Source organism: Columba livia, chromosome Z (assembly GCF_036013475.1).
Source record: "Columba livia isolate bColLiv1 breed racing homer chromosome Z, bColLiv1.pat.W.v2, whole genome shotgun sequence".
Lineage (NCBI taxonomy): Eukaryota > Metazoa > Chordata > Aves > Columbiformes > Columbidae > Columba > Columba livia.
In genome coordinates this window covers 83,396,576-83,418,125 of record NC_088642.1, presented here as the reverse complement: position 1 = coordinate 83,418,125, position 21,550 = coordinate 83,396,576, and the positions used below count along the sequence as shown (strand labels likewise).

General features: G+C 38.4%; 1 protein-coding gene across 10 annotated transcripts in view; it reads left to right on the top strand.

Moving 5' to 3' along the window:
- Positions 1–21,550, top strand: part of MCTP1 (multiple C2 and transmembrane domain containing 1) — a 275,168-nt gene that overhangs the window by 176,165 nt on the left and 77,453 nt on the right. For all 10 annotated transcript variants that reach the window (XR_010469182.1, XM_065046966.1, XM_065046968.1 and 7 more), the window contains 5 exons: positions 1,756–1,858; positions 3,895–3,997; positions 4,362–4,463; positions 4,822–4,896; positions 6,654–6,773. Coding sequence is in view for 9 of the 10 variants with exons in the window: in XM_065046966.1 (XP_064903038.1) it covers positions 1,756–1,858; positions 3,895–3,997; positions 4,362–4,463; positions 4,822–4,896; positions 6,654–6,773 (503 nt within the window). In the remaining variant the exon portion in view is untranslated. The remainder of the gene's footprint in view (positions 1–1,755; positions 1,859–3,894; positions 3,998–4,361; positions 4,464–4,821; positions 4,897–6,653; positions 6,774–21,550) is intronic.

The window sequence follows — 21,550 nt, the reverse complement described above, 5'->3', positions numbered from 1 at the left end:
TTATGGCTTCTTACAATGCATGACAAAGCATTACGGAATTATTGAAGACATTGTGAAATACAATTGCTTAGCATGCTAGATTCGATTGTGGAAGGCCAATGCCAACACTCAATACCTTTCAAACACTTTGCGGTCCAACAGAAGTCCAGAGACAAGAACGGGACATTTTTTAGTGTGCAGCTCAGTTGTTAATTGCCACGAGACTAAGTTCCCTTGGGTTCTAGGAGCAGCAATATATTCTATAGCTTTCTACTTATATATTTGTAGGCTTCCATGAAAATAATCCATACAAATGTATTCCGTGCTGAAGGCAAAGGTTGCTCTCCTCAGTTACTGGAGGAAATCAGAACAAGTAGGAAGGGATGGCATCTCTCTGTCTTGACCAGCATTGGTGGTGGTTGTCATTACTATCACAATTTGAAACGGGAGTTAAATAATTTACTCCACATCGTGATTTCTTGCCTTTATTGCAACTGTTTTCTCACCAGTCCCTTCATGTTATTGTTATGGCTCCTTCCAGCCTCAGATCTTCCTTGCGACACTGTCTTATCCTTCCAGGAAAGTTCAGGGTTGCCCTGAAAGCCTGGAGATATTGATCTGCCATTCTTTGGCTACCTCCCTCTTCGGAGCACTCCTTTTTCACACAACCAAGCTGTCGTTAAGCATGAGATCCAGGTGTCTACTCTCCTTCTCCTTTCCAAATGCAAACTTTGGCTTCATGAATATCTAAGGAAAAGCTTAGTTTCATGTCTTCCCCCTAAACTTTCGTTTGGGATGATTTTTCTTGCTCTTTGCTTGGTGTCTAAGCAGTGCTCACCTGCAGTGATAGGCTAAAAGGTGCTTAATTCACATGCAGGGGCAACCCACCTAACACACAGACACTTTTCTTTTCCCCATTCTCTCTTTTTTTTAAAAAAAATCAACTTTCATATCCAGTCTAGGATACTGCTTCCATTATCCACATATTACATTTTCAAAGCAGCATCTTCATACTTTCTCCTGTGGTGGCTTTCATGCTGAGGGACCTTCTTGTAAATATATGCAAAGCTACTTCATTGTGCTTTAATGTATACAAAAATCTCAACCACGTTTGAGCTTCTGCTGTGCTGAGACTACAGCCCATCATTCCAGCTGATATCACCTCATTGTTTAATTGTACTTGCCCATTTTCTCTGGTGTTAGGCTTTTATCTGAGACTGTTTTTAAGGCTTTTTGATTTTGGGGAGAGGATTTGTACAGCGTGAAACATGTAGGGCATAGTAATCTTTGGATAAGTATCATAGGTGCTAGGTTATTACAAATAATATGGAATAATACATTTCCTACATATCAAAATGCTCTAATTATGTTATCGTTACAGTCAATGTAGGATTGACACCATTAAAGTAAAGTTCTCTTAGCTGTCTCAGAAGGGTGCTTGGCTCCTTTTAGGAACATGCTGTTTTTTCATCAGAATAGTCTGTACGTTGATTTTTCCCTTTTTTTCTTTTTTTTTTTTTTTTTTAAAAAAAGACAGGAAAGATGTTCTTTTAGCGAAGAATGTTAATAGATTGCAAAGATGAACAGCCTGTTATGATAATTATGATACAATGCAGACCATAGGACTTCCCTGAATTAATTCCTGAGAGAATTACAACGCAACTTAGGAAAAAATAAAAGAAAACAAAACAAAAACAAACCCCTAATTTTTATTCAAACCTTGCTCGTGGTGGATTTTCTTGGTTCATAAATTTTGTTCTGAATTTTCTCTTACAGGTAAAAGTGACCCATTTTGTGTAGTTGAATTGAATAATGACAGACTGCTGACACACACTGTCTACAAGAATCTGAACCCAGAATGGAACAAAATCTTCACATTGTAGGTGTTTGGGTTCTGCGAGTGGGGTGGAAGAGGGAGGTTTTGTGCTTCGTTTGGGATTTTTGGGGGTGGGGGGCTGTTGAAGGGAATGTACATGTGAAACAAAGATACCTACTGCTGGTTCTGGAGAAGGATAATGATGATATACTGATATTACTAAACCAAACAGCTGAATACTTTTTTGAGGGTTAAAAACATGAAAAAAGTTAGAGAACTAGTACCATTTTGAAGGCAAAAAAAGCAAGGCCAGTTTCTTGGAAACCAGGTTTGTGTAACACTAAGCACTCTGGACTCCTGGTAGCTCAAGTGAGAGTTTCAAGGGCCAAATCCGTCACACTGGATGAAAAAAAGGATATTGTGTTTATGGCCTTCATTGAAATGTGCTTGTTAACTTTAATAAACATTAGATGACTATATGAAGAAAGGAATTTTAAATGCATTTGTACTTCTCTAAATTACGATCAGATACTTTCCACTTGTTATTTCCATTTACCCACAGTTCTCACAACACGTCTGGTGTCACACTAGTACAACGATGCTGTTGGGTAAAACACAATCTTAAGGATTTAGTTTATTGGGAAGCGACGTGGTTGGGTTTTTTTATCCCCCTGTTACTCTGAAGGCATTAACAGGCTCTGGCAAAATAGAAGAAAAGTCTTCCGCAAACATAATGTTTCTGTATTTGCCTTGCTCCGTTGCCTTCTTTTTCTCCATGCTTCTCTCTGTCTGACTGCAACGTGACACCGATGAGCAGAAAAATGATCAGCCGCAGGTCTCTTTGCTGCTGAAATCAGCTGACAGTCCCCTGCGAACCAGAAGAAGCTTTAGCTTTGTGTACCCTTACTTCACTTTATCATAGATTAAAATAATATGTTTCACCCTTGTCTCAAAAGAAACTCTATTTCTTATTATTATTTTTTTAATTCTAAATTTGACATTCGTATGTTTGGCATCCGTGTCTTTTCTTGCCCTGCAGTGAGCTCTCAGGAATGAACTCAGAACAATGGGAAAAACAAAAGTCACAACAGTTGTACTTCTCATTAGCTTATTAATGTAGGTCTCATCTATGTATCTGGAAAACCATCCTTATTTCTTTGTTAATTTATTTTTAATTATCTACTAATGGAGTCAATAACTAATCAACCTTTACTGCTCAACAGTGTTCTCTGCATAAGAAATTGCCTGTTTTTTCAGAGGACAAAAGACTAATCAGGAATCAAATAGGAAAAACTCAAAAGGCCTTCAAGGAGAGTTTTCACCTCTCTTCTCTGTATATTTGCATTGACTGCCTTATTTATCCTCAGATTTGTTAATTACTTTTCAGCTGGCAATCCAGTTTCATCTGGAGGCATATATTTTAGTGAAGTTAAACTGCTTTGTTTGAATTAGTATTTTCTGGATCAGCCATTTAATCAAAGATTAGTTCTCTCAGACAATTCGGTCTTTTTCTCTGAATAAGGACTGTGAATTATTCACTGAAGAGTTTACAATAGACAGTGACTTTTGTCGTGCATGGTGGTGGAGTATTCAGTAGCTCGCAGGCAAAAAACCCCCAGTAATAGCTGAAAAATGCATCCTTTCGTAATTCTTGCTCCTAATTTGCTGCAATGACTGTTGCACGCTTATAATTAAGCGAGGATTTTAGAATTAAAGGGCTTGTTCTCGGTGCGAGGATGCGCTTGCGGAGCTCGTCGCTGTTTTCGTTTGCGGAGCTGTGGGTTCCGCAGCGTTTGCAGCAGGAATCGCTGCCAGGACCGCGGTGTCGGGGATGCTCTCCCCAGGTAGGGGATTTAAAGCAACATCCTTCAGAAAACTCCTGCTGGAAAAGCCTCGTAGAGACAGAGCGACGGCTGCAGCCCTTAGTGCGCGTTTCAGTTATTCGGAGAGGTGCCTCATTTGCTTAAGTTCTGTTATTTGCCACGGCTTGAAAAAATAGATGGGTATCTGTTTTTTGTTAACCTTTCACGCTTTTGTCCTTGGTACCCGCTGGTGTAGGTGACTCCTTCTCTCTCCTGTGTGTGCTTCTCCCTTTGTAGCAATATTAAAGACATCCACTCGGTGCTTGAAGTGACAGTTTATGACGAGGACCGCGATCGGAGCGCTGACTTTCTAGGCAAAGTTGCTATACCGTTGCTGTCTGTAAGTTTCATTCACCTGACATATCGCTCTCTATTTTTTCTGCTGAAGGGGGAAAGGAAGGAATGAAAAAAAAAAAAAAAATAATAAAAAAAAAGATTTGCAGCTCTGTGTCTGTCATTTCTCAACCAAGGTCTGTAATAAGAACACTAAAATTTTAACATACTCAATTCACGGCCATGTTGAATCCCATGATAGTTAATTTTTCCTGACAGACTCGGTCCTGGTAATGAACAGGTACTTGTCAGACTTGCCACAGTTGTTTTGGGTTCTCTGTCAGTTTCAGCAGCTGGGGGTCAGGGGTCGCCGGGGGGGTGTATTCAGCAGAGACCGCCAGACAGACGGCTGTCATGTCCTTTTCCTGCAGATTCAAAATGGTGAACAGAAAGCCTACGTCTTGAAAAACAAGCAGCTGACAGGGCCAACAAAGGGGGTCATCTATCTTGAAATAGATGTGATTTTTAATGCTGTAAGTCTTAACTTTGGCTTTTTTGTACTGCTAAAGAGTTCAGTTTCATGAAAGCTTTTGTTCCCGATTTGTAGAGAATTTCTGTCATTCCCCATTTTCTCTAAACCTTGATGTATACTGCAGAATACTCTTCTGCCACTGCCTGGCACACCCACTCTTTTTGTTGCCGCTGCTGTTGCTGTTAATGTGCGGAGCAGCATCTCGCGCCGCGGTTCACGTCGCTGTGTCGCGGGCTGGGCAGCCCCGGCTCCCAAACTCCGCAATTATTATTAGTAGTATTATTTATTTATTTTTGCAAATTGAAGCATGTGTTATTAGCAAGGAGCCTGAAATACTGACAAAACGTTTCAATGCATAGGTGAAAGCCAGCCTACGAACCTTAATGCCCAAAGAACAGAAGTACATTGAAGAGGAAAACAGACTGTCTAAACAGGTAAAGAGTAAGGAAACACTAATCCTTTCCGAAAGCCTTAATATCAAGTGTGCACATCCAAATATCTGGTGTCGCACCGCTGAGGGTAAAGAATAACATTTTCATTACCTGTTTACAAAAGAATATGATAGGTCGGAAAAGGCAGAAACAAAATACATGGGTTTATTGTGTCTCCTCTATAAATTGCAGCTTAATTTCCATGAAATACGTGAATAAGAACACAGTTGAAACCATCAGGTTCCACACGTATCGGATTATAGCACAGGTGCATGTAAACTAAGTCTTGCATAAATTTTTGCTGTTAACCTTGACCTGAAAAATCTCCATTTCTTGCAGGGCAGAGAGGCTTTCAGCATTCTTTTCACCAATTTTTAAATAAGTTAGTTGAGTAAGGTTTCAATCAAAGGTGGAACCATAGCGGATATTTTTGCTGCTCAGAGTTTTAATGTTTTGGTTAAAAGCATTTAAACACATGTCTTATCTTTTTCTCATCTTGAACTACTTTTGATTCTGTTTTTCATGTTCCACAAATTATGTATTTAAATGGGGTGAACTGTGGTTTTGATTGGACTGTGGTGGGAAAAAGATTTTTGTTGTTTGCGGCGGAAGGGCAAAGGTGTCAAAACTATTTTTTATTTTCCTGAAAGCTTATAGACCTGAGCACAATTTAACTTATCTGCCTGATGAACTTTATATTAGCTGTATGGAGTATTTCATTAAGATTTCAAGACGCAAAGTATTTTCTTTACTGTTGTAATGTAGTCACCAGAGCTGCATCTTGCATTACTATTCCAGCAAAGAAAAATCAAGGCCTTTTCTTCAATATTCATTCTTCTTCCCACTTTCATAATGGAAAATGGCATTGAGCTCTTTGCAGATGGCAGGAAGAGTAAACTTCAAATTCACAGTTTGGGTTGTTTTTTCTTTTAAATTAGTTTGCATGGTGTAACTCAGCACAAAACCACTTGGCAGTGGGGGAAGGAATCTTTATTTGTGACTGATGTGGCTGCATTTTAAAACATCCACATTTTCTGAAAGTGAATGTGTCTTACCTATCTCGCATTTTCTATGCTATTCAATACACAAATTATTTACTGGTTTATTCACTTTTTTTTTGGGGGGGGGGGTCAGGAGAATTGCCATTTTAGAGGATTTAGGGGTATTCTCCTGAATCAAAACACAGCACTGTTACGTCTCCTCTCTGTATAGATTGAATGCAGGCAGTTAAAGTTACTTTGAAAAATACTTAAAAACATGCGGTCTAAAAACATCACAGCAGAAAAATTTGTTAGAAATGAAGGAAAAAAGTGGATGTAACAGGTGGAGGTGATCTTAATTAGATTAGAGCAGTAATTTTGCACAGCTTCAGGACAGTTTCCTACAACATCTTTTTATTAAGAAAGGCCAGAATTTTCTAAATAATTGAGAATGGGGAAAGTCTTGCCTATGTAATGAAACTCTGAAATCTTAATAACAAAATCATTCATCAAATTTTGTAAGAATTGGTCTACAGTTGTGGAAATTAGGACAACAATTTATGTCTTTAGAATTAAATCCAACAAGTATCAAGTGACACAGATAACTAAAATTTTCCCACTTCCATGTCTCCCAAATTTTAAATCGTCATTCCCAGTTTGTGAACTAGAGAGCATAACATGTTGTTTCCTCAGTCTGAATAACGTCAATATGGTAAACATGAACCTCTTCTGAAGTTTCTGGGGTTTGGAACCACGTTCATTCTTTCATCTTTTCAACAGCTACTGTTAAGAAACTTTATCCGGACGAAGCGTTGTGTCATGGTGCTCATAAACGCCGCCTACTACATTAGCAGTTGCTTTGACTGGGATTCTCCCCCAAGAAGTCTTGCTGCTTTCTTGGTATGATCTTGTTTATATTATTGTTAATGTACTTGTGTTCTGTACTGAAAGATAATACAGTGTTGGTATGGAGGTTTCTGATTTTTTTTTTAATTTAAAACTTTGCATTATGAATATACTGCAAATCATATTTATTCACTATTTTTTAAAAAAGTAATTATGTTTAAAATGTCACACAAACAAGACAGTTGGTTTTTTTTTTTAAATTTAGATTTGTATAAATAACATGAGCAAGTGATACAACTCAGTTGCAGTCAATGAACTCTGGATGGTGGATCTTGAGCTTCTCACACATTACCTCTGCTAACTTTTATTTGGCCCCCTTGTATGTTACATATTTACTCTAAAACTTGTTCTGAATGTTTCATTAATACTTTTACATGTCATTAATATAAAATTAGTGTTATTTTGTCCTCTACATGTCAATATATGTTGCACTTATAACTTTACAGAAGTACAAAGCTCTAGACTAGACTCAGAATTGTTTTCTTGCAACAGGACAAAATAAAAACCACCTCAACTTTAAAATAATGAATCCAAACATACTAATATCTTTTAGACATCAGGCTCTGGTCATAGTTCAGTTTTTAGTGAATTCATTTTCAGTGATTTAAAGGAAACTATTATTTCTCCATAAACACTGGCTTCTTTAATATTAACCTTTATTTTCATGTAAAATTTGGAAAATTCAAAGCTTAATCATAGATTAGATTGTTTTTCCCAGATGGGTAAGTTTTTTATTTTCAAAAAAAATTGAGCTATGAACAAGACTAGAGTCCCGGTTTGTTTTCAGGTTGAGGGAGTAGAGTAGAAATGTATGTGTGGACACACTTTCTGGAACATCTAAATTTATTAAGCTGGATGAAAAACTGAAGTGATGGGCCCCTCCGTGATGATCAGGGAATGGTCTTGGTCTTTCTTTGAATAATTATTTGAATAATTATAGAGGGACTCTGGTGACATTGCTCCAAGCTTGGGTGCCTGTAGCTCAGGTGCCTCAAATTTGGAGAAGTCAAACCAGACACTGTAGTTGGGTGCACTGCCGCAGTAAAACAGGGTAGTCTGGTCCTAAAATATGCTGTTTTGCAGGTAGTTTCTGCTAGCAGGACTTGTTAAACCCCCGTGTATCCTGTCAAAGCACGGCAGAAGCTCTTGGTCGTTTATTGCAGTGTTCATTGGGGGTGCAGGAGATAACATGAGCTGTTCAAACTCTTAGGGCTTTTATCTTTTTCTGATGTCTGTAGTGGCTACACTATAAGCAAAAATCAAAATACAATTCCTAGTGTTTACTTCAGAATGATGATCTGTCGTTATTTTAGTTTAAATGGGTCCAAATGTCATAGGAAAATGCATTTTTCTGTCTAAAACCCAAATGTTCCTTTTACTATTACTGCTCCAGTTAGTTAATACTCATCTATCCACATCTGATTTTAATACAGATGTAGAACACTCACCTGTTAACAGTGGAAGAAAGGAAAGAGATCTCATTCTCTGGGCAAATAAAATAATTTCTTTCTTGTGATATGCTGCTATGGCCATGGAAGAAGTTTTGTTGCTCTTAAGTTGTAATTGTTTCCAGTCCTAGATAAATTTGGTGTCATAATAAGTAGCTGCAAATACAGAAAGCAGAATTTGAAGGAGGTTTATAAGTCAGTATGCATCATTGTTGTAGTAGAAAACATGTTCCTGATTTTATTTGTGTATATGTATTTTTACATATCTCTCTCAAGAGCCTACTTTTCTTATTTTCCTGTTAGTAATTGTTTTGCTCTATGGTGGTTGTGGTAGCTTTGGATACTATCAGTGCTGTGACCTCACAGATGTGTTCCTGCTCTACATCCAAAGTCCATCCCATGCTTCTCAACCTGGTGTTATTCTGTCCAAGGATCAAATCATCCATTTGTTGGGCAAAATGTTGATAACCTTTTGTTAGCTCAGTCAAATCTACGCAAACTTGGATTGTGGTGGTAAGCTTTGGATTTAGATGGTTCCTGGAGTTTCATATCTATCATAGGCCCTTGAAGAATCTTGAGAGTGGTTCACTTGCATGTGTAATGCTCAATTACACTTGCACTAAGGTTACACTGGAATTTACTACATTCCCTAAAAAATCTGTACTTATATGTGTAATTTTAATCTCTTCACTATTACATGAATCGTATCTCCTCTTGAAGTCGTCTCCCAGAGGCTGGAAAATGTCACGATGCCAGAAACCAGATGAGAGAGCATTCTAGAAGTTTCCAGCTCCGTAGGCAGATGAATAAATAACATACAAGAAGTAAACTTTAAAACCAACCATTCCTTCCTTACTGTTGGCTTTGAAGATGTACCTCCATGGGTAACGTCACAATACGGATTTATAGCCATTTCACATAAGTTACATATGTGAAGGTTGGTTGTTTTGATGTCCCATTGCCCCAGGTTCTTGGCATTACAGGTGCCTTTTTCTCATACCTCATCCCATGTCTTACCTTTCTGTTGGGGCTACTCTTACAGGAGACCGCGGGTGTGGAAGTTTTGGCAGGCCTGCTCTATTTTTAGAAATGTAGTAGGTTAATTGTAATGTCAGAGATCCAACAAGGAGGACTACTCTTGGAAACCCAGAGAAAGCCTTAAATAATAAGTCACCATCATCTGCTTTATGCTCTTCGCACACTGAAGTACTCACTGCAGCTTTCTCTAAAGTCATTGTCCTTGGAGAGCCACATTGTTAGTAGTAGAGATTAAAAGTGTTCATTGAAGGGGCTTGTTGAGTATTTCTACTCCAGACCTTGGTTGCCTCAAACCTTTTCATTATTTGGGACAGTTTAGGAAATTAAACTCTTTACTGAGTGTTTTGCATGGTTCTTCCTCAAGTCTGTCCAAAGGCAACAACTCAGTGACCACTGATGCACATGAAGTACCTAGAAGTACAGAAACCTGGAAGTTAAGTTTTCAGTGTTCTAGATTTTACATTTTCTCAACTAAACATTGTTTTACCTGTTTCTGTTGAATTTCATAAGCTCATTGCCTTTGCTGGGAATTTTACCTGAATGACTTAAGGTTTAGATTCCATTTTTTCTTTGCCTGTGCCTCAGTAATTCCCAGCAGAAGAACAATTGCTACCCACACGTATTTTTTATGTTTATATCTACATATGTATATATTTATATATATGCTAAGACAACCATGAAGTATTATTAGCAGTTAGTTTCCAGATATTGAAAGATACTTGTAAGTAGCTTGTGAAACACAGGCTGATCTTCCTGTGACTTTGGGTAAGAACTGTCAGAAGATTTGATATTTTCTCCTCCTTTTTTGTATTTATTTCACCTTAAATAAAGGCACTGTATAGCAACAATGTTAAATTAATGTTTCGGTTCCGGAACAGCTTTATTATAGCCCTGTTGTGTTTAGAGGTTGATCAAAAATGTGTTACATGTTTGTATTTATGCTTCATAAGCACCTAAGTGCAACGCAGAAGACTAGAATATATAGAGAGAGCCTTTGCTGTAAGATATTTAAAACAGACCTTTGGATTATTTAGTAGTTAATTTCATATGTTTTTTTTAATTCAGTAATTAATATGTTTCAAGCAGAAGAACTTTATCAGGACGTGCAAAAGTGGATGGCTTTTCTATAGATTAATCTGCTGTGGGCCCTGAAATGTCTACTAAATTGGGCCTAATTTCCATCAGCTTCTTGACCAGACATTTGTGTTCTTGCAGATGTCAGTGGGTGCAACGTAGGGGGAAAAAAGTGTACAGTCTTTTTTTCCAGTACTGTCATTTCTCACTGTAATGAGCACAAAAATAATTGGACAACTGAGCTATCAGTAAAAGGACACACTTCAATGTGAGTCAATGAATTATTTTACGGGACAAACTTTAGTCTTTAAATGTGATTGTAGATAATTTGTGCTACCATCTGTCCATTTGGAATTCTTTTAGCCTTTTCAGTCGTTATACAGTAAGTGCTGCTGTGTTTAACATTAACATTTGATATTTTACACATTTAATTTCTGTACTGCTGCGTGGTCCTTGGGGAGCTTCGCTCTAGTGCTACATGAGAGAGACAAAGTATTGATCAGTTAACATTTCAGCTACATTTATGTATGTCGCAAAATTAATGAAAATGCCAGACAAAAATGTCAGAGTGCACAAAAAGGTAGAATTTAAATTTGGTAGTTTAATGAAAAGTTTAAGATGTGCATTATCAAAAATGTCCCCTTGCCTTTAAAGTACAATTCATAACTGAGTACCTAAAGGGAACCACATATTTTACTTAGAGGAACATTGAACATGAAATATGAGGGAATGTGTAATCTTCAAAGTGTTTGGTATCCCAAAATGGCCTCGGTAAAACACTTTAATTGCCTGCTTGAATGTTTAACTGTTACTCATAAAATAAACTTGTTTCCTTTCTCATTTGGAAGCAGGGTACCCTCACCCAAACAAATGCGTACTTTCCAGTGTGTCCTCAAATTAAATCCTTCTGTGAACATGTTCTTTCTATTCCTGTTCTTATTCCTCTGAATCTTTCTATACGTGTCTATGCATGCACACAGAAAACACTTTTCTTTCCTAGGCTTTGAAATATTGATAAAATGACTCGCCCTGAATCCGAGTTATTTGTCAGGTCTAACTCACCTTCGCTTTGTCTTCTAATGTTACACAATTCATGTGTGAAAATGACATGATAGTGTCCCTAGCCTTTGATTAAGTGTTAGTTTTCTTGCACATACACCATTTACTTGGGGTGTTGTCATGCTAATTAACTGAACCTGAGAAGGAACCAGGAGGCAAAAAAAGAGCTGGTCCCTGGGAGGAAATGAGACAGTAATTTTGCAAACTTGCTTAGAATTTACCTTTTAAAAAGCGGAATAATCACTATCGTGTATCTCACAAGCAACGTTCACTAAAAGCTGAAGGACAGATTTTATGTTCTGGGAGAGACTTAATGTGGTACCATCATGAGTGGGAATACACTTGTGTGAGTTATTAAACATATTCCTTTTTTTTTTTTTTTCCCCACATTGTAATTGTAGGAGAATCAGAATTTTGCAGATATTTTTAAAAGCCCATAAATTTTGCCACTGTTGATACCATTATTGAGGATATAATGTATAAAGAACTTCAAACTGATTTTTACTGAACCCAGGTGAAGTGGAGCAGCAGATCATCTTGGCTGCCTGTTGTGTAGAATTTTGCAAAAACTCCTTACATCCCAAAAAAACGCCTTTCCAAAAATTCCTGTTGCTGTCAAAACTGCCTGTTCTCAAAAGGGAGATTGCAGAAGTGAGGTGACATGGCAGTGGCAAAGCCGGGTACAAGATTAATTTCTGATGCAGGTTGCACACACGTGCAAAGAACCTTCCAGCCTTTTGTCAGCTGCACCTTCACCAGCAGGAAGGACAATGAAGTAGACCAGACTTCGGCGCTTTTGGTTTGTCTTTTCAAAACTGGAGCAGACAAAAAGAAAAGTGATCTGAATCCTGTTTCCTCTTTCATAATTTGCTGTAGACCAGCAGAACTAATGTGAGACCGCTGCAAAAACACAGCGGGATTTGAGCTTTCTGCAACGCTTAGCTATGCTGTGTTCCAGGTTTGGTAAAGTGGGGTAGGAAAGTAACATATGCACACAGATGCCAGTATATGTGACCATTAGGATCCATTAACAATTCATACCTAAAGAACGTACTATCAACAGCAGTGGTTTAAAAAAACCTCCATAGTTAACACAACAACTGAGGAATGATGCTGGTGTGGAAATACTTGGTGTCATCAATCGACATCTCCTGCAGCACTGTGATGACTTTTGGGACATCATGTGTTCGGCACATTGTGTGCTTGCAAATCTGATACACAGAAAGGTTGAGCACGATTTATAGGTTTAATAATTTTCTTTAGTATTTTGTTTCTAAAAAATCACTTTAATATTACTTCATAGAGTGAATGCACACTTGCTGAACCTGTTTAGCAGTGTGTTTTGTTGTGTAAGTAAGTGCAGACTGGATGTCGCTTTAGGTAAACTAGAGCATCCTACGTGCCATCCCGCTGTTGTTCCAGGAGACCATGTGTCTGTCTTGGGTTCTGTGTCACTTCTGCCATCACCGTCCAGGTGACTGGGGTACCCAGGGTGTCTAAAATGGCAACAGCGCTAATTTTAGGCAATTTATATCTTCCTTAGGTGATTATTTTACCTGCATATTTTAGGTACCTACCTAGATCACATTCAGAGTTCTTCATAATCTTAAAGTGTTTAATCTCAAAACCACTTATGCATAGTGGGGAAACACTTTCTTTATCTTGCATGACCAGCTGAGGTGAAGAGGCTTTATGATTTCTCAAATAGGAAATACACAGCAGAATAGAGCATGAGCATCCCAGGTCCTGGACTTTCCCTTCACTATCAGACCGTTTATGGAATCACAGAATGGTTTGGGTTGGCAGGGGTATTTAAAGCTCCCCCGGTGCCCCCCCTGCCACGAGCAGGGACATCTTCAGCAGCTCAGGGTGCTCAGAGCCCCGTCCAGCCTGGCCTGGGATGTCTCCAGGGAGGGTCCATCCACCACCTCTCTGGCCAACCTGGCACAGGCTCTCACCATCCTCAGGGACAACAGTTTCCTCCTCCAGACTGAATCTCCCTTCTTTAGTTTCAAACCATCACCGCTTGTCCTATTGCAACAGGCCCTGATAAAAAGTCTGTCCCCATCGTTCTTACTGGAACTTACTTACTGCAGTAAGGTCTCCCGTTTTTCCCACCTATTTTCTTTTTCTCCCTACTTAGAGAACAAACAACTTTGCACTGGAAGTATTTGGTTATCAAAGCTTTTAGAATGCTATTATAGCTTGATTCACCAAAAAGTCTCATGCACCAAAACATGGTTGATCGAAACTTATAGAAATTAACAAAAACTATTAGTTACCATCCAGTATTCAGTGTTGCCCAGATAGTTCCAAAAACGAGCCTAGATTTCACCTTAGGGCAGTGATGTGGCTAGAAACCTTGGCAGGAAATTTGTTTGAGTGTCAGTCTTAGTCTGGAGCACATTTCAAATGACATTAATCATGCACAAGGCCTAATTGCTCACCGCCTAGTGTTGCTGGAAGAGTTGCAGGGTGATTGTGTTTGACCCAGTCTGGTTATATGTCCAGGCAGGGGTTCATTGCACAGTGTATTCCTACCTGCACTTTCCTTTTGACTGTACAAAACTCTCATGAAAAAAACCTTTGCACACAAGAGACTCCCAGTATTAAATTTGGTTAATTATTTAGTACCAGTGTCCTAAGGAGAAAGTAGCTGTGTACCTCATCATCACAGCCTTCCCTGAATTGCTGTTTCACGGTCCTTGAAGAAATCTTGGCCATTTAAACTTCCATTACTTACACAGTGCACATGGGTGGATTGTAAAATATCTTACTTGTTCGCTGTCTTTTCGTTATGAGTCATACGAGAACAAACACATTATAAAATCTCATCATAAAAAGTGTTTTACTTCCTTTCTATTTTAGCAGTATTAGGTATTATAAAGGTTTGCCTTGATGTGAGAGGGCTATAGACCACATTGACTTTGCTGAACCTTTCAGTAGCTAAAATAATGTAAAGTTTTGCAAAAAGTTTCAGTGTAGTAGAAGAAAGAGGCAACAACCAGGTGTGTCGCATGCTAGTGAGAAATGCCCAAGTAAGGAAAATCAAGTAAAGAAGTAATATTTCAAAGCTTTTGAAAACTAGATGTACAAAAGGCTTATTAAGGCAACCTTTTCAAAAGTGAAGCTACCAGATTTTTCCTAATTTAAAGCATATTCAGTGTGCTTATGTCTCTACAGGGTAGTCACTTGTTCAGTAGGTATGTAGCTGGCAGGTGATACTATAACCAGCTGTGCCTGGGTGGAAGAATGGATCAAAAACAAGTACTTTTCAACATACTGGATTTTACTGCAGTGAAAACACTTCGGGTAACTTAGTTATGTTTCAAATATGCATCGTGAAAATATTTGTCCTGCTTATATTGTTTAACATGCAATTTCATAATTTCTGCTCTGTTCGCAGGATGTGAAATCCAAACCACTAATATAAAAAAGGCTTAGAACATATTTTGTTTCTACTAGTGCCACACATGTTGTATGACTAACGGTAATTGGGTTTATTAATGTTGTAAATAAAACCTCAAAAGAAAAACACTCCGAAGTTACTGTTGCAGGAGTTATATGGGAAGTTTAAGGCAGCGTTTGCCACACACAACTTTATCCTGTGTTTTTGGCAAAAGAGAGATGCTGAATGCTTCCCACTCCAAAAATGGCTTCTTTGGACCAGAGAGAGTTGTAAAGCTTGCTTTCCACTTGGAAATAACTCAGGTGACAATGCTGCTTGTGATGATGGTGATGATGATCTCCAAAACCTACAGTGCTGTCAGGGAGAAAAATGATTAGTCTGTTTTCATTGGGACAGTAGGAAATTGAAGTGAAAAAAGGCTGTTTTATTCTGCCGCCCCCTTTTTTGTGGTCCCCGTGCCCCCCTCCTCAGTGTCAGGTGGACTTCCCATACAAGAAGTTTTATTTTCACCTGAACAACATCAACCTTTATGTAGGAAAGTCCTATGAAGGAGCTGGACATTTACAACTGCACTGGGAAAGCTGCTCATTTTTCCATCCAGGAAAATTCCTCAAGACAGAGTCTGTAAAAGCAATGGCACTAGAAGTTGTTCTCTTCTTGGGATAATACGTCTCTTTGTGTACAAAGCAGGCCATCAATTTCAAGTGGACAAACCACTGAAGCATGGTGCTACAGAAGAACACTTAAGAAGTTCACAAGCAGTAGATTTTTTTTCATTTTTCTTCTAATTAAGCACGAGTTGTACAACACATTATTAATGCAATCTTTATAGTGTATTTTACTCGGGGTAAACATTGTTTCCACCTAGGGTATTTTTCATACCTGAAGAACTAGGATTAAATCCATTCTTTCAGAAAAATGGGGCAACCCTGAACTACCTTTCCAGGTGCTTCTCCCTCTTCCCTCCTGGGTGTTGGTCCAGGGCAGGAGCTGCAGATTTTGGTGACAAAGGAGCATCAAGCAGATGTCTGTCTAGGCAGAGTGTTTGCTTCAGTTTCTTAAATCAAAGGCCAAATTAGTGATTGCAAAGTTGCAAAGAAGATCCTGACATAGCTCTAGCCACGTTGTTGGTAAAGTTGGGTGTTGGCAACGACCCATCTTGCACAGTGACTCTTTGTAATGGACATGGCAAGGTAAAGAGGAGCAAAAACTGCCTTGAAGATCCTTTTAGTTCAGTATTAATGCAAGAAACAACGTTGTCTAGATAGTGGTTTAATACATGAAACAATCAGAGCATGGACAGAATGCTAAATTTTTACCAAGCGTCATGCTTAAGTGATTTAGCTCCTGCACAAAAGGAGAATTTCAGCTGACCTTGAAATAAAGAGCTTGTAAACCTCACAGGTGCTTTTTTTGTTGTTGTAATGTTTTTGTTTATTTAATTTTCTAAAGAAAAACAATAGATTTTTATATCTCCAAATCTGTTTATACCTTTGCGATAAACAAGGAGACATAATTTGAAAGCATAATTTATTTTGGTTTCTCTGGTAGATTTTATTTATTCCACCATAAGTATTAACACCTATCCAGTAGAGATAACTAAAGTTGTGACTAGAATTGTTACTGAAGAGAAGAAAAAATAATAACTGTAAGCCCGACGGCCACAGATGGTGCTGAATAGACTGCAACTGCATGGCAGATCTTTCGAGTTTGTACATTTCCATGAATAACACCAGAACAATTACTGTAGCTCTGAAGTTACAAGAAACTAAGCGCTTTTCCAGAGATGCAAGTACTGTAAAGAGAACCCACTGATTTGCAAAAGCAAAAAATTGGCATAATTTAGTCTTGTTTATTTGAGGTTGGCCATGGCTCTCACAGCTATTATTAGCACTGCAAAGTTATCTGTTAAAACTGGTATTATGCAATTGGAACTTGTTGGGCAATTAGCGTGCAGCACTGGCTGAATAGGAGACGTGATTTTCTCCCACAGCCATGTAGTAGCTGTGATTAGACGTGCCTGTATTCCAGCCCTAATTGACTGGCCTCTGTAAGTAGACACTGCTCATTAATGAACGGAGACAGACACTTCCTAACCCCATTTAAAAAAAAAAAAAAAAAAAAAAAAAAAAGGAGAAATGTGCTCGAAAATGAATAAAATTAATTCTGTTTTGATATCCTGAATGCATATTTTGCATCCATCACTGCAGGAAGTGGGACTGCATACTTGGGAAACCTGTGATAAAAAAAATCAAGCCAGTATTAATGCCTATCTGTGATTCTCTGCACTTAGTGCATCTCCTCTAAATTATAACTTGAGGGGTAAACACGTTAAGCTGAAGGTAAATTCATGCTTTAATAGCAGCCCTGGCAGGATGAATGCATGAGTTTTTTCTATTTCCTTCCATTTCTCCTCATTTCTTAAGTACAGGAACGCTTGGTGTCTGTTTGGCTTGAGATGCTGGACTATTCTCATCTTAATAAAGTCAGCTTGTGTGATATTTCTGTTCTCACCACGTCTCTCCTGAGGTCTGTCTCCTTCTGATGCTCGTTTATAAGGGAGAGGGAAAAATCTCTTCCTTATCTCAGAGCAGAAGGCACAGGTGTACATATTTGAAACTCTATTTGCCAATGACAAATTCTTCCATTTCCAGGAAAAATGTATTTATAATAATTAAAATCAGCTAATTCTTGTGATGAGCAGTGATCAGTACTGTAAGGGATACTGCTAATGACTATTTAAGCCTGATTTCCTTAATAAAGAAAGAATAAGAATTTTCCACTTGGTACACAATATTCTTTTTTGCTGTTTTCCCTTAGAAAGCCCCTAGTACAAGCAGATAATGTATGCCTTTAACATAACTGAAAAATTTGAAAGTAGGTGTTTTTAACATTTGCTGCCATCTTAATTATTACTTGCTTAAAGCACCACTGTTAGCAGAGGCATTAGGAGTTAATAAAAATGTCGTAGTGTTAGTTTATAAAACACGATATAATTTTCCCAAGACAATGATTAACAACATAAGGCCACACTAACAACACTGAATTCTTATTCCCTAAATGTGTTTGGTTTTCATCTTTTAGGAACAGTATCATAATATCATAGCAAGTAAACATTTGGGAGTGATTCATTTTAAAGAAGAGGTAACTAATGAAATATCATTTTTGAGCTTTGTTTCTGTGTTGTGTCACAATCTTCATAGCATTACAGCTTCACATCAATTTGAACATTGTTTTTAATACTCGATATTAATATTCTCTAGTGCAACGCCAGTGAAACACATTAAAAAGTTATTTATTCATCACAGGCTATTAGCTAGAGCATTTGGAATACCACTGTAGTAGGCTGGTAGGTCGTTACTATGCCAATGTGCTTTTCACATGGTAGGATCGCTTTGGGTGCAGGTTGTGGTCTTTTAACCTTTTAGGACATTTTTTGCTTTGTTGTGAGGCTTCTTCAGGTTTTTATTATCTACCAGTGTCAACAATAGATATCTTTATAAAAGATTGATTTGCTCAATCACACTTCTTGGCCAATTTGAGGAGGAAAACCCGCTCAGCCCATCCAAGGGATGGCGGAGGAGGCCGGTGTCACCTACCACAGGCCGGGGTGTCCCCCCGGGTGGGACACCCACCCGGCACCTGCAAACCGAGCTCCGGCCCATTGAGCACGGCAAGAACAGGCCTATTGTCAGGGGAAGAAACGTTTGTTTCTGAGAGAAAATCATTCCCGTTCTGCTCCTGAATGAAAGACATGGCTGTGGTTACTCAGGGGATATTAGGCCTCACTGCTTTTTGGAGAAAACAAATTTGCTGTAACTTTATCTGTAATTTGGTACCGCACGGGGGCAAATAGAGTCACCATTGTGTGGAACAGGAGCAAGGGTTTGTCAAAGCCATAAAAGGGTTGAGTAACCATTATATTTCCGAAAGAGGCCTTATCAGAGTCATAGGTTAAAATAAAAATAAAAATCATTATGGCCCTATCGTTAACCTCTGTTTTAAATTTGGTTTACAAGTAGTATTGAAGAAGTAAAGTCTCTGTCTATATGCAAAATATTGCAAAATTACATGTTTCCCAGAAGTGAATATACATATTTTGCCTTGAACAGCCTTACCCAGTGAATGGTTATGCTAAAGGCTACTCAGATCTTTATCCACAACATTTATTTATTTTTGCTTTGTCACAGTAAACGTAGCAGATATTTTCTCTTCTCAGGTTCCACTTTTTTGAAGAATATGATGTCAAAATGCTTAAATAAAATTTCCCTTTTGTTGGTTGATTCTTGATTGCCAGTATTTGATAGGAAGAAATAATATTAACTGTTTAAAACCTTCATCCTGTATGCATAGGAAAACTTAACCCTTGCAAATGGCACTGTTGAAGCTGGTCCAAATTAGACAGGATTTTATCCCATCAAAGTTCATTTTTACAACTGTGCACCAGTTCGCTGCCTCACATCCTGATAAGGTAGCAAATGTGAAAATTAATTTATTGATATTCTTTCTATTTTTGCTTTTTTTTTTTTTTTAATAATAGAAGAAATTCCAATTCAGTCGTAGGAGTTTGATCTTGCTGGTTAGTGAAGTTGAAGTTAAGAACTTAACATGGTTTCTGATCACCTGGCAACTGTCATTAGTGAGTGACAATGTATTTAACCCCCCCACAAGCCCCCAACACACAACCCTGCTCCTTCTTTTCCCCAAAAAGCATCGGCCACCACCTCACAGATGGAGCTGGGAGGGGGGAACACAAATCTGACCCCACGACCAGGACCCAGGATCTCTGGTTAATACGCTTCATTGCCCGCGGGTGGCTGCGCTCGCCCTCCTGCTCCCGCGCTCGCAACGCCTAATACTCCTAATTCAAATTAAATTATTTTAATTAAATCATCCATTTCTCGTGGTGCAAGGGCTGTAGCTGGTGGTGTTTTAAATCAGGTGTTTCGGCTTGGTCGGACCGAAGATGAGGGTGGATTCTGGCGCAGGCAGAGCAAAAGGTGCAGAGACATCACAAATTAAACCAGAACTCGGAGCCGCAGCGGTTATTTTTACAGGCGTCAGTAGCATTCTTGCTCAGCGTCGTGCCGCAAGCACCGGCTTCCCAATTTGCAGAGACGGCAAAAGGCTGAGCGGGGAGTTTGTGATTTGGGAGTGGAAATAGAGCTCATCTCGTTTTTTCTTCTGATTTGAGCAATCCTGTCATTTGCCACTCTGCGAGCGCAGTGAATCCTCTGCTGCATCAACGGCCGGGGTTTATCACAGGTAACCCCCCGACAGCTGACGATACCGCCCTGTGCTGCTCTGAGGCTGGCATTTATGTTATTTTATGCAAACATCCGCTTTTTCTCACATTTCCTCCATTAAAACCTCAAAATATTTCCCTCCCCGCAAGCAACAAAAAGCAAAGTAAACCCAAAACCCCACAGAATTCTAATGCAGGAGGAGTGCTTTAAAATGCCTGTCTCTGCTCTAAAATGCAGGTATAGACTAATTAAACCCTGTTGTCTGCCTGGCAGTGACAAATATGGCACTTCTTTGAGACCACTTTGAGATCTGGGTGGTGGAACCAACACCCCCACACACGGGACCATCTCATCGCTCTGTGATGGATCTGGTCTCTGCTGATTTCTGATTTTTTGAACTGATAGCTGAATACAAAATATAAATTGGTTAAAAAAATGACAAGATAATTTCCGGGGACATTTTCAGTGTTCACTTTTATGATGGTTGCATTTTTTTAAGTTAATGCGGTTTAAAAATCATTTTAAGTTTCCCAACACGAAGGAAAGAAATGAGATATTGGATTCACAAACAAAAGCTTTATTGGTTTATGACAAGTGATCCATCTTTTTGCATTAGCGTAGCGTTCTAGCCCAGATTATTTTTCATAATTGATAATTTGTGAGTCATATATTTGTTATCTATTCTTTTATGGGTTTTTAAATAGTGAATGATGTCAAAGGTCACTGAGCTTCCATAAAGGAAATGTTTTTTATTTTATTTTTAAGTTTTGATGTGTGTTCTGAAGAACTTTGTGAATATTTCAGGGAAAAGTACAAAGAAAAAAAAAAGTGGTAGAAGTTTTTTTGGTAGGAACTTCACGCAACATAATGTTACAGCAATTCAAAGAGGAAATGACTCTTAGGACACACATGCAGTGCTATAGCAGGGTAGAAATGTTTAACTAGAATTATTTTACCTTAGAAGTCGGTTATGATTTATTAATCGTGCTTATGTTTTAAAAGTTGGAAATGCATATACTGCAAATTCATGCAGCAAAATTAAGAATTATATTTGCATGTGTCTGATTCATTTTGGGTCTTTTTCCTTACCAGAAATAATTTCGTGATAATCAACAAGCCATTGTTTTCTTGCTACCATAAAACTTGGAGTGGGAGGGTATGAGACATGTGCCACCCCCAGTTTTTGGGAGAATTTAATATTGGTAACAGATTAAGAAAATATAACAAAGGCAAAATAAAAACTACCTTTGCATCTCAACCATCAGAAAACACCAAAATGAGGTTATATGTTGATGCATTAGTTTGTCACAGGCAAGTAATTAACAATAATATGTGGGCATACGACTTAAAATTTAGTTTACCTAATGAAAAAACTCATAGGAACTTCTCCCTTTTTCTACTGTTTCTCTAGCAGCTCATCAACATTACCATTAACAGAGATTTCTGATGCAATTAAAAATAGGAAGAACTGAATAAAATATGAGTAAGTTCAATCAG